This window comes from Callorhinchus milii, unplaced genomic scaffold (assembly GCF_018977255.1).
Source record: "Callorhinchus milii isolate IMCB2004 unplaced genomic scaffold, IMCB_Cmil_1.0 Scaffold2, whole genome shotgun sequence".
Lineage (NCBI taxonomy): Eukaryota > Metazoa > Chordata > Chondrichthyes > Chimaeriformes > Callorhinchidae > Callorhinchus > Callorhinchus milii.
Genome location: NW_024704743.1, coordinates 60,327,935 through 60,341,227, shown reverse-complemented (window position 1 = coordinate 60,341,227; position 13,293 = coordinate 60,327,935). Strand labels below are relative to the sequence as shown.

The 13,293-nt window shown below is 40.4% G+C and overlaps 1 protein-coding gene across 1 annotated transcript in view; it reads left to right on the top strand.

Moving 5' to 3' along the window:
- Positions 1 to 13,293, top strand: part of casd1 (CAS1 domain containing 1) — a 47,463-nt gene that overhangs the window by 9,989 nt on the left and 24,181 nt on the right. Inside the window, 3 exon segments of the mRNA XM_007909255.2 lie at positions 7,693 to 7,716; positions 7,719 to 7,788; positions 11,644 to 11,761. Coding sequence (XP_007907446.2) covers positions 7,693 to 7,716; positions 7,719 to 7,788; positions 11,644 to 11,761 — 212 coding nt within the window.

Genomic DNA, 13,293 nt, shown 5'->3' with positions numbered 1-13,293 from the left:
TCACCCTAAGTCTTGACTTCTAGTGCTTTTCTTTGCCAGCCTCCCGAGCTTCACTCTCTAGAACTCTGCGGCCCAAGGTGTCTCCTGAACAAAGCTTTGCACCCCCATTACCCACATCATCACATGCTTCATTGGCTTCCACTATCAGTGGATCAATTTTAAGATTTTTTTTGTGGATCAATTTTAAGATTTTCCTTCTTTTTTTTAAAATTCTGCTGGTTTTCACTTCATTTCTCGCCAATCTTTTTGTTTTTCCAACTCTGTTCTATTGCTTGCTCTGTTATCTCTTCACTGCCCTCGGCCTCTGGGCCTCTGCCATCTCTTCTTCCGGGATTTCCAAATTCACTATGCGTTGTGCCTATGAAAGGGTAATATTGAGTTTGAAAAACCAGGGAAAGAGTCCTTGGTGTAATGAAGTAATACCTATTGGTGGGAGTATGTGACCTTACTGAGTAGTTTTAAAATGGACTCTTTCACCCTTACCTGAATTCAGCTTGGCGTAGCTAGTAACATTTTCACCCTCAGGTTGAAGATTGTGGGTTTAAGCCCCATGTAGGGACTTGAATTTATGGCTAAGATGAGCACTCCAGTATATTGCTGGGGAGACATTGTCAGAGATGCTGTGTTTCAGATGAGATGTTAAGCGAAGACCCTGTCTACCTGTTGTTCAGGTGGATGCTAGAAATCTCATAACACTATTGGGAAAACAGCTTTTTCCAGTGTCCTAGCCAACAATCCTCCAGATAAAATTGGTCATTTACCTCATTACTGTATGTGGGACTTTGCTGTGTGACAATAACTGCCAACAAAAGCAGTTGCTATATTTGACAGTAAAAACTGTAAAATACTGGCGAACTTTCATTGTGATGTGGCATTATAAAATTACAAATCACACGTCTCCATCCCCACCTTGGCTTTGTAATATACTGTCCTGATGGAAAGCTTGCTAAATGCTGATGATATAGAGATTAAAATCTCTGTAAATCACTATTATGTTCATTGTTACATTCTGTATAGTTTGTTCACTCAAGTTCTCCACCCCATGTACATTAGCAATGTTTGCATCAAACTTTGTAAACTGAATAAATATGGCAACCTATATTAGATCTTTAAATAAGTAAAATATTTAAATGGGTGAAATGTTCTGTTTCACCCATTTGCTCAATGTATCCAAAATCATCAAAGTAGCCATTCTTATCCCAGAGAGTTTGCATTGAAGAAAAATGATAGTGGATGCCTATTGGAACAAAACATCCAGTGAGCAAATTAAAAATGCTTGGCATCAGAGTTGTATAACTATAACATAAATCTAAATTAGTTTTAAGATGAAGTGTTGTAATGATTGAGAAATAACTCTTTTGCTCGCTACAATGATCTTTTTGATCGAAATTGTTGTGTTCAGAAAGTCACATGTTGTATGCTGGGAGAATGGTTACAATGAGCCTCTGGCATTTTCTCCATGTTTAATGACTTATTCCAACTTCAGCTGCTTAACGGTAATTTGAATGCATCTATTCATAAAGACATGAACTAAGTGTTGGTACTGTATTGCACAATTAGTATACAGTACACTACTTGACCTTTTTTAAATCTCCCAGCCGCACTTACCTTCTGGTCTGTTTGCGCGTTGTGTCAGCATGAGGCAGCACGGAGAGTGATAGGAAGAGGGAGAGAGCCGGAGGACTCGTCCAGCTCCCCCCAGCCCGTCAGGTTCCGTGCTACTCCTGCCTTCCATAACCTGGTGAGAAACAGCGAGAATCGTGGCCCAGCAGGACTGTGAACCTTTATAAAACACTGGTTAGGCCTCAGCTGGAGTACTGTGTTCAGTTCTGGGCACCACACTTTAGGAAGGATGTCAAGGCATTGGAGAAGGTGCAAAGGAGATTTATCAGCATGGTACCAGGAATGAGGGACTTCAGTTATGAGGAGAGGCTAGAGAAGCGAGGATTATTCTCCTTGGAGCAGAGAAGGTAAAGATGAGACTTAACAGAAGTTTTCAAAATTATGAGGGGATTCAATAGGGTGAACAAGGAGAAACTATTTCCACTGGCGGGTGGATCAGTAACCCAAGGACATCAATTTAAAATAGTTGTTAAAAGAAATAGAGGAGAGGTGAGGAGAAATATTTTCACACAGCGAGTTGTTCGGATCTGGAATGCATTGCCTGAAAGGGTGGTGGAAGCTGATTCGATAACAACTATTAAGAGAGAAGTAGATAATTATTTGGGCAGGATAAGTTTACAGCGCTATGGGGAGAGAGTGGGGGAGTGAGATTGATTTGGACAGCTCTTTTCAAAAAGTTGACACAGACACGGTGGGCTGAAAGGCCTCCTGTGCTGTATAATTCTATAATTCCATGATTCTATAAGTCTTCGTAGGAAATGGAAGATAGAAGTGAAAAATCGATTACTTGTTTATTGAAAATAATGAAAAGCTTTCAATGGCTTGTTTGCTTGCAAATAATATCTGTGTTGAAGGAGTTCAACTTCAGAAAGTACTACAACACACGACACAAGACAAAATACGACAAATATACTGACTCGTGCATTTGTTGAATGTAAAAAATGGCCAATAATTTTGAAAGTGTAGCACTATTTCACCAAACTGTGGCAAGGAGAATAAGTGATAATTGTTGAAAAATGTAAATACTTCTCATTAGCTCTAGATGAGAGCACTAACGTTACTGATATCAACCAGCTATTAATTTTCATGAAATTTTGTTGTCCATGGAGAATGACTTGAGTTAATTCCTCTGAAAACTGCTATAAAGGGGTTGGATATTTACAAGCTTCTTACTTCAACTGTCAGTAAATACGGTGGATTTCATTAGTGTTCCTGCATCGTGACGGATGATGCAAAATCAATGACCTGCTGTAAAAACTGTTTGGTTGGCTTGCTGAAACAAAATGGAATTGAATGTACTACCTGCCTCTGCATTATACACCAGGAGTCCCTTTGCAGAATAACAGTGAGAATGAGTAATGTGATGACTAGTGTCATCAAAATGATCAGTATTATCCATGGATGAAATCAAGCAGAGTCATAGAAAGTTCATAAACTTCCTTGAAGAATTAGGGACAGAATATTGTGATTTATTCAGAAGTACGTTGGCTGAGTGTGCGCAACTGCCTTGTGCATTTTTTTTGCATTTAGGAAGGAAGTACTTACATTTCTCAAGGAACATGTAAAGAACAACACCACACAGTTTGCAGGGGAATTAGAAGATCCAACGTACCTATGTTTATTGGCTTTCTTAAAAGACACAACAAGCCATCTCAACATTGTCAATCTTTAACTACAAGGTAGAAATCAGAATATTTTGCAGCTTATGGGAGATGTTGATCGGTTCAGCATAAAGCTACAACTGTTGAACTCATCCCTCTTGCAGAATGAGCTCATCCATTTTCCATCATGCAACTGAGCTTGATGAGGCTAATTTTTTTAGTTTTTTGGAAATCATAACAGAGCTATTGGATGAATTCAGTGCCAGATTTCTAAGTACTGCTAGATAAACAAAGAACAACAACAACTTGCATTTATATAGCGTCCTTCACGTGGGATAGCACCCCGGAGCGCTTCACAGTAACGGAGTCGGTGACAACGAGTCGAGGGGAGAGGTGACCGTAAGCATGATCAAAAAGGAAGGTCTTTAGGCGGGATTTGAAGGTAGAGAGGGAGGGGGCAAGATTGAGGGAGAGAGTTCCAGAGTTTCGGGGCGTAGTGGCCTACGGCACGGCCACCGATGGCGGAACGGAAGGGATGAGGGACAAACAGGAAGCTGGAGGCAGTGAATGGTGGAGTGGGGGGTAAGCAGGGTGGATAGCAGGTAAGCAGAGATGTGTGGAATAAGGAAACTTGCCCACCATTTCGGCCTGCCTGGGAATCAAATCCAGGTCCTCTCGCTTGCAAGGAGAGTGCTTTAACCACCAAGATAGATAAATCTCCAGGACCTGATAGTTTCCACCCAAGGGTGTTAAGGGAAATAGGAGAGGAAATTGCAAATGCATTCGTCATAATTTTCCAAAGCTCACTAGATTTGGGAATTGTGCCCTTAGATTGGAAAATTATGAATGTCACCCCTTTATTTAAGAAGGGAGGCAGAACGAAACCAGGGAAACTACAGACAGACCTGTCAGCTTAAAGTCACTTGTGAGAAAAATACTGGAATCCATCATCAGGGACAGAGTGACTGAACATTTGGACAGGTATGAGCGAGTCAAAGAGAGTCAGCATGGGTTTGTTGGTCAGTCTGACTTATCCAGTTGAATTTTTTGAGGAGGTCACTAAAATGGTGGATAAAGAAGTGTCTATGGATGTTGTTTAAATGGACTTTCAGAAAGCATATGATAAGGTTAAAAGATTATTAGCGAAAATAGAAGCACATGGAGTCGGACGTAGCTTTGTGCCGTGGCTTGGTAATTGGTTGGGAGGCAGGAAACAAAGAGTAGGGATAAAGGGAATGTTCTCTGATTGCCGGGACGTTACAAGTGGTGTCCCCCAGAGGTCTGTACTGGGACCTCAGCTATTCGCCATATATATAAATGACTTGGATGAAGGAATCGAAAGTTTTATATCTAAGTTTGCAGACGCCACTAAGCTAGAAGGCCTTAATAAATTGTGTGGATGGGAGAAGTAAGTTACAAAGGGATTTAGACAGATTAAGTGAGTGGGCAAAGCTGTGGCAGATGGAGTTGAATGTAGGGAAGTGCAAGGTCATCTACTATGGCTCAAAAAAAGATAAAACAGGATATTGTCTTAATGGGGAGAAATTAAGAACTGTGGAGAGCAAAGAGATTTGGGTGTCCATATCCACAAATCACTAAAAGCTCGTTCTGATGTGCAAAAAGTAATCAAAAAGGCGAATGGAATGTTGGCTTTTATCTTAAAGGACCTGGAATACAACAGGGGAAGAAATGATGCTTCAGCCGTACAGAGAGTTAGTCCGACCCCATCTGGAGACTGCGTTCAGTTTTGGGCACCACCCCTCAGGAAAGATATATTGGCCCTGGAGGGGGTGCAGCGCAGGTCCACAGAATGTTACCAGGCCTAAAAGGGTTAAGTTATGAGGAAAGGCTGCGAATACTTGGATTGTATTCCCTTGTGTTTAGAAGGTTGAGGGGCGATTTGATTGCGGTATTTAAGATGATAAAGGGATTTGATAGGGTAGATACAGAGAAGCTATTTCCTTTGGTGGGGAATCCAAAACAAGGGGCATAGTCTTAAAATTAGAACCAGGCCATTTAAGAGTGAAATCAGGAAGCATTTTTTCACTCAAAGGGTAGAAGAAATCTGGAATTCTCCCCCAAAAGGCCGTGGATGCTGGATCCATCCACACCCTCAAGGATCAGGTTGATAGATACTTGGTGGGTCAGGGTAGTCAGGGATATGGGGAAAAAGCGTGAAATTGGAAGTGAAAGGATTAGTTGAGGTACAGATCAGCCATGATCTAAATAAATGGCGGAACAGGCTCCAAGGGCTGAATGGCCTACTTCTGTTCCTATGTTCCTAAGCTTTAGGACTCCATGGCATTAATCAGAGCGAAAATGGAATTTCTACCAATGTCCTGGCCAAAAATCCTCCAGATAGAATTTGTAATTCATTTCATGGTTGGTTGTGGGACATTGGCTGTTACATTTGGCTGCAATGTACAAATATACATTTTAAGGAAAAACTCTTTGAGAAGTGCTTTGAGATATTTCAACGTGATAAGACATTCTATCAAATGGAAGAATTATTTATTATTTACAAGCCAGGAATATATTGAAGAATTCTGATATATAAACCATAAGAGTGAACTTTGCCCCTGTATGAACACAGCGATCAAACTTGCAAAAGCAAAACATATGCGTCAGCTGAAGAAATGAGGAAGTATATGACTAAGCTGATATTGAGGGTAGATATGGACCTTCCAGTTCACTTGTGACTGCTGATTGAAAAGTGGAAGCTTATTTCACCATTTTCTTGGTTTAGGATTGTATCTACCTCTGTAAATAAATAACTGGAGACAATTCATAAATGGAACTTACTAAAATATGCAATTATATTATTGCCTTCCTTAAAATATGTTTCTCAACATCGATTTAAACACTAACTCTTTTTGGTCCTTGGGGGGTTATATTTCTCTTTACTCTTTAAAGGTTTTTTCATTGTGTACCCTTTACCTGTGCCTTTCACACCAGGAAGGCATCCCAATCCTTCACAGGATACACTGCAAAGTGCATCGACGGTGCGTTTTGTGGACAAATATTGCTGCCAGGTCTCTCAAAAAAATACTTGTACTGAAGCTTAGAGAAGTACATTCCTGAAGTGAGTGGCCAGTGATTGTATTTTGTAAATGCATACACTTAAATCCCAAATCCCAGCTAGCCAGACTAATGGGGGGGGAGGGAGTAATTGGGTTCAGCAAGCAGGAATTTGCAGCTAAATGTATTTCTAATGCCAGTACTTGTTCTCTGAAAATGAGATGAATGTTACAATAGGGAAAATTAAGAAAAGCACAATGCAAAAAATCCCAAGCAAATCTGAATATAATAAAACTTACAAGTCTTATCTTTCTAAATCATTTAATCGCCAAGGTCATACATTCACCCGAGTGACATTCAGTTTCCTATCAAAAACACTGATAATAATAATAATCCTTGCATTTGATATAGCGCTTTTCACATCTTCTAGACGTCTCAAAGCGCTTCACAGAATATACTGTAAAGTGAATTGACTGTATATTTGTGGGCAAAACGCGGCAGCCAATTGTGCACAACAGTGTCCCACAAACAGTCGTGGATTGAAAATGACCAATTTATTATTGTTTTGTTTTGGAGGGATTATTATTAGGTGTGTGGAGTAAGGAAACTTGCCCAAGGTTTCGCTCTGTCTGGAATTGAACTCAGGTCTCTCGCTCGCGAAGTGAGTGCTCTAACCACTGAGCTACAGGACTCCGCTTAGATTTCTTTGCAGTACTTGTATTAATCACCTCCTAACTCGTAATGTCGCTCCCCTATCCATTATAAGTCCCACATTTACCGGTCACATTGAATAGCGGGAAATGACATCCTGACACTTACCAGCTGGCTACATGGAAACATAGTCTTGATCTGTCGACATTTGCACAAAAGAATTTGATTTCCCACAATTTAATGCGATTTCAATGCTTGCACATGTGACGACGGGTCAAAACACAATGAATTGCGGGAAATGTAGTCTTGACCCGTCACTGCATACGCACTTACTGGCTGCATTGAATCACACATGCACAGTGTAAATTATTAAGTAAACCGAATTTCATACAACCTATACAGGTTACCTCCAATTTGGACATCGTGTAAGTCCTAATTAAATGATATGGTCCCAACTGATACAACTTATGTGAGTTTTACTGTATTAGCCTTGGAGGATTGTGGACACCTCTTCCTTTTGGTCAAGGGATCACCTTGGTGTGTAGGTTAAATAATCAGACTAAGATACATTTACATCTCCCAGCACCACCACACTATAGATTTGTGACTTGAAGAGTGGTATGCAATATTATAATACATATAATAATCCTTCATTTGTTATTCTACCTTTTCTAGCCCTTTTTAATGTAAAGTCATCAATTATTCGAGACTTTGTTGCTCCTTGAACCTTTTCTTTGTAAAAGATGGACAATTATTTGGGAGCTTTATTTCTTACTAATTTGTGATAATTTCTCTCCAGGTGGGGATACCTGTGAGCGGCTCCTATCAGTGGTCGCTTCCTTGGTGAAAATGTGTGGCAGCCCGATGGCTGCATGATGCACAAATACAAAATCAGGTGAGTGGCTGTGTAACATGGCACCCTGGGAAAGTTCACTTAGCCAGCAGAATTGGTGCAGGTAAAGATTTAAACTACTTTAGATTTAAGTTTTAATCATTATAAGATTTAAAAAATTGAAGATGGAAACTGACGTTCTGCAGAATTCTTTGTATTATCATAATAATAATCCTTGCATTTCATATAGTGCATTATCATGTTGTTGAGATGTCTCATAGCGCTTCACAGAGTATACTGTAAAGTGGATTGTCTATTTTGTGGACGATAAACATGAACTGTATCTGCAGAGATTTATCATATTGCTTGTTTGAACAGGAATGCTCTGCCACTCCATGCACTGGATGATTTTCCTGTGCTTTTAAATAATTCTCTATCTTATTATCAAGAGCTCACAATGAAGGATTCTGTACAATACAAAGCATTAGTTGCATTTTTTTATATGCAGGAACTCACTTTATAAACATGCAGCAAAAAATGTTGTAGACTTGGTAGGAATGCCACATTATAGCGATTGATATAGCACATATCAGAGCGTTCCTGTTCAAACAAGCAATATGATAAACCTCTGCAGATACAGTTCCCTCAACTTTACAATATATGCTATGAAGCGCTATGAGATATCTTAACGAAGTGATAATGCGTTGTATTAATGCGCTATAAAGCTGCATTCCTACCAAGTCTGCAACGTTTTTTGATGTCTGTCCGGTTGTGTACTACACATTTCAAATCGGCCGTTTCTGGTTTTGTTAAGATGCCTTACTTGTATTTAATAAATAAATAATAATAATCCTTGTGTTTGATATAGCGTTTTTCACATCTTCTAGACGTCTCAAAGCGCTTCACAGAATATACGGGAAAGTGAGTTGACTGTATATTTGTGGATGAAACGCAGCAGCCAATTGCGCACAGCAGTGTCCCACAAATTGGATTGAAGTGACCAATTTATTACTGTTTTTTTTTTCTTGAGGGTTTATTATCAGGCATGTGGGGTAAGGAAACTTGCCTAAGTTTCACCCTGTTTGGAATTGTACCCAGGCCTCTCGCTTGCAAGACGAGCGCTCTAAATACTGAGCTACAGGACTCCACTTAGCTACAGGACTTTGATATTTGATATTTCATCTTAAAACACTGTCACCATCCAATCAGATCAACCCATCTGCTCCCTATGCTCAATAAACACTGTCTTGCGCCATGATCTAATTAAATGGCGGAACAGGTTCAAAGGGCTGAATGGCCTACTCCTCTCCCTATGTCTTCCACCCACCGTCACTGAGTGGGCTTTCAACCATTCTGTGCCCACTCTCTGGAACTCCATCTCAGAGTCCCTCCAACTTGCTCCCTCCCTCTCCCTTTTCAAGGCTCAAAATGTAGCTCCTTGACCACACTTTCAGTCAACTTTCCCTTCCCCACTCCATTCGGTTCCCAACCCTAGCTTGGGTGTGCATGCAGTACTGTGAACCTCTTTGAGACATCCTCCTGACATGAAAGGCCCTATTTACACGTACATTTATATATAAAAGAATTGTGCTGCATAATATTTAATAACTATTATTGTAAGTGTCTCTGTCATCTACATTGTGAATTCCAGTAGCTTGCAAAACCAGTCTAGTGGTATGGTTGCAGAACAAAAGGAGTGGGTGGGAGAATGGGGCTGGAGAAGATTGCAAAGATATGGTGAGTCAAAGGTGATTAAAATTTGAAGGGACAAAGGGCAATCGGAAAATGTTGAAAAATTGATCCACTGGAAAATGGGGGTTGGTGGAACTGGGTGAGGATGGGATTGATGGGCATGTGGAGACTGATTTATGTCACAATGAGAACCACAGAAGTTCGGGTGAAAGGTCTAAATAAGTTCACAGCAGTGTAGATAAATGTAGGATGTTACATAGAGAATAGTGGGTGGGAGCCATCTCAAAAGAAAATTCGACAGATTCATATGAACAATGCCCAAGTATTTATTTGAACAAAATAAGGTGATGTTTCTTCATGTGCCACCTGTTTATTATTTGCCACTGTGCTTAGCATTTACTTAGGGTTTATATGTTAAAATCAAATATGACTGTGCAAATAATCTTTTTTTCCAGTAGCTGATGTGGCCAAAACCACCAACCAGCCTAACCCCTTCTTTCTTTCAAAGTAGAATTAAAAGTACTTGCTGAAAGAATACATTTGAAATGTGCTCACTGCACTTTTATTTTTCAGTAGATCACATGAAAATCATTTAACTCTGTATATTGCAAGATGTAATTGAATTAAACAGTACAGATTAAATCTCTGGTATTTTGTTTGTAAGGTGCGTCCAGAGTAGAACTAACTGCTCAGGTTAGCCTGGGAAAAAAGACTAGAATTGGCCAGCTTGTGCTGTTTAGCCGAAGTATAACGTCGGGAACCCGAGAAGACAGGAATCGTAGTCGTTTTTATTCTATGCTTAATCGCTCATTTAATTCCTTAGGCAAAAAACATGTATAGCTTTGCATTAATTCAATAAGCAGTTGCTTTTGTACTCACATATAGTCCGTCACCATGCTGACAATATCAAGTTCATAGGCAGTGGATAAAATGCTTTTGTTTGAGAACCTTGTTGATAGTTGCAGTTGAATCTTTTACAACTTTTTGCACTCTTTTGAATCTCAGAACCTGGGTTGGGAATTTTGCCCTTCTGGGTGAGTAAGCAATGGACTCACTCTCACATCACTAAGTGTAGCTCAGCCATACTTTATATCATAGTTATGTACTTCAGGCTGATCAGTGCAGTACTTTTTCATCCACCTGATTATTTTAATCACATCAGCCTTGGGCCAATTTAACTCTTCATAATAGAATGCACAGCATATTGACATTTTCCCATACCATTTTGTCTAGTATTATACCAGCTACCCTGTGACACTTGTTACGCTTAGAAGTTCTGCGATCCAGCTCAGTTTAATTAAAACAACATTTTATAATCAAGATTGTAGTTCTGCAAGTCATTATCAACATCTGCCACCTAGGACTTTGGCCTAGGTGGCACCTAAGTCCTGTCTGCACCTTGGGCACACATCCCTTCCCATTGAGCAACAGCTGTACCAGTTGGAGGTGCGGAGTTTAAGCAGCAGCTGCTTATCTTTTTGCACGTCAAATCAAGATGGAATCCAGGCGCTGGATTTGAATGTGTGTTCACGAACTTGGACTGCTGGTAAAAGTTCTTGGGCATTTCACAAACTCAGACTCTTACCTGGAGATCCAGGTACTTGTTGCCCAAAGCCTCAGAGTTTCCTCATCAGCTATCCAAGCTCATGGAGTCCTGTAGCTCAGTGGTTAGAGCACTCGCTTTGCAAGTGAGAGACCTGAGTTCAATTCCAGGCAGAGGGCGAAACCTTGGGCAAGTTTCCTCACTCCACACAGAGCCTAATAATAATCCCTCCAAAACCAAAAACAATAATAAATTGGTCATTTTCAATCTTCGACTGTTTGTGGGCCATTGCTGTGCGCAATTGGCTGCCGCGTTCGCCCACAAATATACAGTCAATTCACTTGACAGTGTGTTCTGTGAAGCGCTTTGGGACGTCCTCCCGACGTGAAAAGCGCTATATCAAATGCAAGGATTATTATTATTATTATCCAGCAGACATCAGCTTTCAGTGCGGTGGGAGGATCTTTACAGGACAACTTGTGATGTGCCAGCCATCTTGATGCTGTCAAGGTCCAGGTCCAATAGTCTAAAAATTGAGTTGATATTATTTCATTGATAGTTCACTATTTTGAAATCACTAGATTACGAAGGTGCACATTCACACAAAGTAAGTTATTGCTATTCCAATGAAAATGTTTTCTGAATTACTTTTTAATTGAACGAACATCTTTCTCTTCCCACAGTGAAGCAAAGAGCTGTCTTACGAAACAATACGTAGCATTTGTAGGAGATTCCAGAATTCGACAGTTGTTCTACTCGTTCATTAAAATTATAAATTCCAGTACGAAAGAAGGAACCAAGGTACGTGTCCTTTTCATTTTCTTTTCCATTTGAACATTGCAGGTAGCACAAAAGCACTTTGCACCTGTATAGCACCCTTCACGTAAGCGAATTTCTCGGAGCAATTCACAGAGATGGTGTTGGACTCCAAGCAAAGGGTGGAGTGAAAGAAGGAAGGGGAGGTGACCATAGGCACAGTCGAAGAGGTCAGTTCCAGGTGGTATTTAAAGACAGATAAAAAGGGTGAGACAGAAAAGTGAAGAGAGGACCGCAGCATGGGGGTGCAGTTGCTGAAGGCTCAGCTACTGATGATGGGACAGAGGGAGCAAGGGACTTGACTTGAGTATGATGAGCCATGATAGAAGAAGATCACGGATATGTGCGTTAGGGATTGAAGGGTTTTATAGATGAAGAACTTGGATTCAATCCATGGGGAGATTGTGGAGTGTGACGAGCACTGGTTGATGGGCATGCAGAGTTTGGTGAAGGTTAGGTTGTGGGTTGTAGAGGTGGTGTATGAGCTAGAGCTTGAGGATGGAAGTAGGAAGGAGTGCACTTCAGAAGTCGAGTCGGGATGTTACAAAGGTGTGAATGAGAGTTCTAACTGCATTTTATGTGAGATAGGGACAGCACGGCACATCGGTAAGACTTGGAAGGGCAGACCAGTCACACGTGGCGGGGATTCTTCACACTCAACTCCTGTTAACCCTGCTAGCCAAAGCCTTACTGGATAGGGTTGTCCCAGCTGGATAGGCAGTGGGAAGCTGGCCAGACAGTTCTCTCAGTTGCCTGCTATGTGGTCTTAGCTGGTTAGACTTTTCATGGCTATGTCCTTCCTAAGATCAGATACCCACAATTGAACACATTACTCCAGATAAAGTCCAGGGCTCAATTTAATTAGAACAGAACTTTCTTACTCTTCCAGACCCTTTGTTATCAAGCTCATACGTTTCACTTTAGAAGCAGAATTACAGTAAGAGATTTATCATTCACATATTTATAAAGTAATTGCTGTCTAGTTTTATACAAATATCATGGATAAAAAGGAGTTAAACAATAATCGTTACATTTGGTATAGGACCTTTTATGTCAGGAGGACATCCCAAAGCGTTACAGGATACACTGATCATTAGTGTTTTACTGCACTTTGAACTAGAAGTGGATTAAAAATAACTCTTAAAATGCTCTTATTAATAATAAAGTCAAAATATGAGCCTCCAGAAGCTAGGTACAGGTTCATTGGAAATTTCTAATACACTACAATGATTTTCGCAGTATGTTGAGGTTTGTGACAAGCAGCACCAAACCCAGGCAAGATTAATCTTTAGGATTGTTTAGGAATTCTTTCCCCATGACAGCAAGAGAAATCCCCTGACTTTATGTGTGTTTTTGGGCGTGAATGTGGCAGCCAATTTGCTCACAGCAATGTCCCACAAACAGCCATGAGATGAGTGACCAATTTTATTTGGGGAATTGTTGCCTGGGAAACTGGGAGAAACTCCCTTCTCTTTTCAAATTGTGCCCCGTGATCTGTGCATTAAAGCTGTAATCCA